This window comes from Pygoscelis adeliae, unplaced genomic scaffold (genome assembly GCF_000699105.1).
Source record: "Pygoscelis adeliae isolate BGI_AS28 unplaced genomic scaffold, ASM69910v1 Scaffold392, whole genome shotgun sequence".
Taxonomy (NCBI): domain Eukaryota; kingdom Metazoa; phylum Chordata; class Aves; order Sphenisciformes; family Spheniscidae; genus Pygoscelis; species Pygoscelis adeliae.
In genome coordinates this window covers 1,064,590-1,066,186 of record NW_008824293.1, presented here as the reverse complement: position 1 = coordinate 1,066,186, position 1,597 = coordinate 1,064,590, and the positions used below count along the sequence as shown (strand labels likewise).

The 1,597-nt window shown below is 56.2% G+C and overlaps 1 protein-coding gene across 1 annotated transcript in view; it reads left to right on the top strand.

Moving 5' to 3' along the window:
* Window positions 1–1,597, top strand: part of LOC103912544 (coiled-coil domain-containing protein 92) — a 12,623-nt gene that overhangs the window by 77 nt on the left and 10,949 nt on the right. Inside the window, exon 2 of the mRNA XM_009318832.1 lies at window positions 1,325–1,478. Coding sequence (XP_009317107.1) covers window positions 1,325–1,478 — 154 coding nt within the window. The remainder of the gene's footprint in view (window positions 1–1,324; window positions 1,479–1,597) is intronic.

Genomic DNA, 1,597 nt, shown 5'->3' with positions numbered 1-1,597 from the left:
GCCGGTCCCGGTAACCACGGCCGGTGAGGGTGGGCTGGGGCCGGCCGTGGGGCGATGCTGCAGCAGGGGGGCACCGCAGGAAGCACCCAGAACCTGTTAGTGTTGGAGCCTCACTGCACCCCTGTCCCCTTTCATGAAACAGGAGTCCTGACTTTAAGGATTTCACGAATCTGAAGAGGCTTTGGCAAGAACAAAGCTTTGAACTCGGGGCACTGCCAAGATCGCTTACTGTGGAATCGAGCTTAAATGCAGTTTGATTCAATTTAAGTTGCGGGAATTATCTTAAAATGTACTACATTACCAAGCCGGGCATGCCGTAAACATGAGCCAAAGCACTCACTTAGTTCTGGAGTTTCTATAGAAAGAAAACTGAAGTTGGACGCGGACGAAGGAGGAATGGAAGCAGCTTCCCAGGGACAGGACAGTGCACGCTGTCCCTCAGGCTTGCTGGCACAATGACTTCCCCACCATCTCCACAGTTTGCTGTAGGTTTCCCTCCTCCGGCGCTGGGTGCGGGGAGTAAGGATGGATTCCACATCCATATGAAATGGTATTTCCCAGGATTAAGGGTTCTTTCAGGGGTTTATTTTTATCTCCCCGGTGCAGCAGCACAAGTAGGCAGCACCCACCGCTGCTTTGCTGAAGCCATTAATTAACACATGGTGATGGACCCCCAACCCGGGGATGAGCCACCCGGCGCAGGACTGACAGCAGCTCTTGTCTGCCAGCGAATTACCAGGGAAGACATTTCTTCTTCTGGAAGGCAACATGACTCTCTCGCCACGTAACACTGATCGGGTTAGATGGAGCATATTGTATTTTTCATGTATTAGATCTCTTGCTGCAGTTACTGCTTCGTAATATGTGGCTTGTCAAGTGAGAGCCAAAATCATCTCTGGTGCAACTCCCACCTGGGGACTGCGGGGAGCAATGCTGTCCCAGATGTAATCCTGCTCAGTGATAAAACATTTCCTAGGGCCAAATTCAAAATAGAAACGAGCCGTTCCGATGCCAGGGTCCATGCAGCAGCATTTTCTGCTCATGCAGTCCCTGAGCCTCCCAGCTCGAGCGTAGGCAGGACGGGAGCCGGCCCCGAGAGGCACTGGGGCAGTGGGATGGCTTGGGGGCCATTCCCCAGGGCTCTTCTGAGCTGCTTCTCCCACAGCCACGTCCCCGTGGAAAGGGCAGGCAAGAGCAGTCACCCACCTCCCCAGCCCACCCTGCACCCAGCGGGCTCTGCCCCTCGCAAGGGCTCCGGGGACCAGGCTCACCAGCCTGGTATGCTGCTGCATGTCTGATCATGAGCCATCTCTGCTCCCCGCAGGCCTGGACCGTGAATTTGGTTGCGATGGAGACCGTGTCCCTGGAGCACCAGATCCAGAGCGTGCAGCGGCACATTGCTTTTCTGAAGAAGGAGCAGATGGAGCTGCTCCATGACCTGCACCTGGAGATCCTCCGCTTACAGAAGCACTGCTCAGGTGAGTGCTGGGGAGGCTGCAGCATGTGGGAGCTGCATGCCCATGGAGCACGTTGGGCAGGAAAGCTCCTGCTGGCACCCCGGGTCCCAGGGCCGGTCCCGCACAGGAGCTCACGCTGG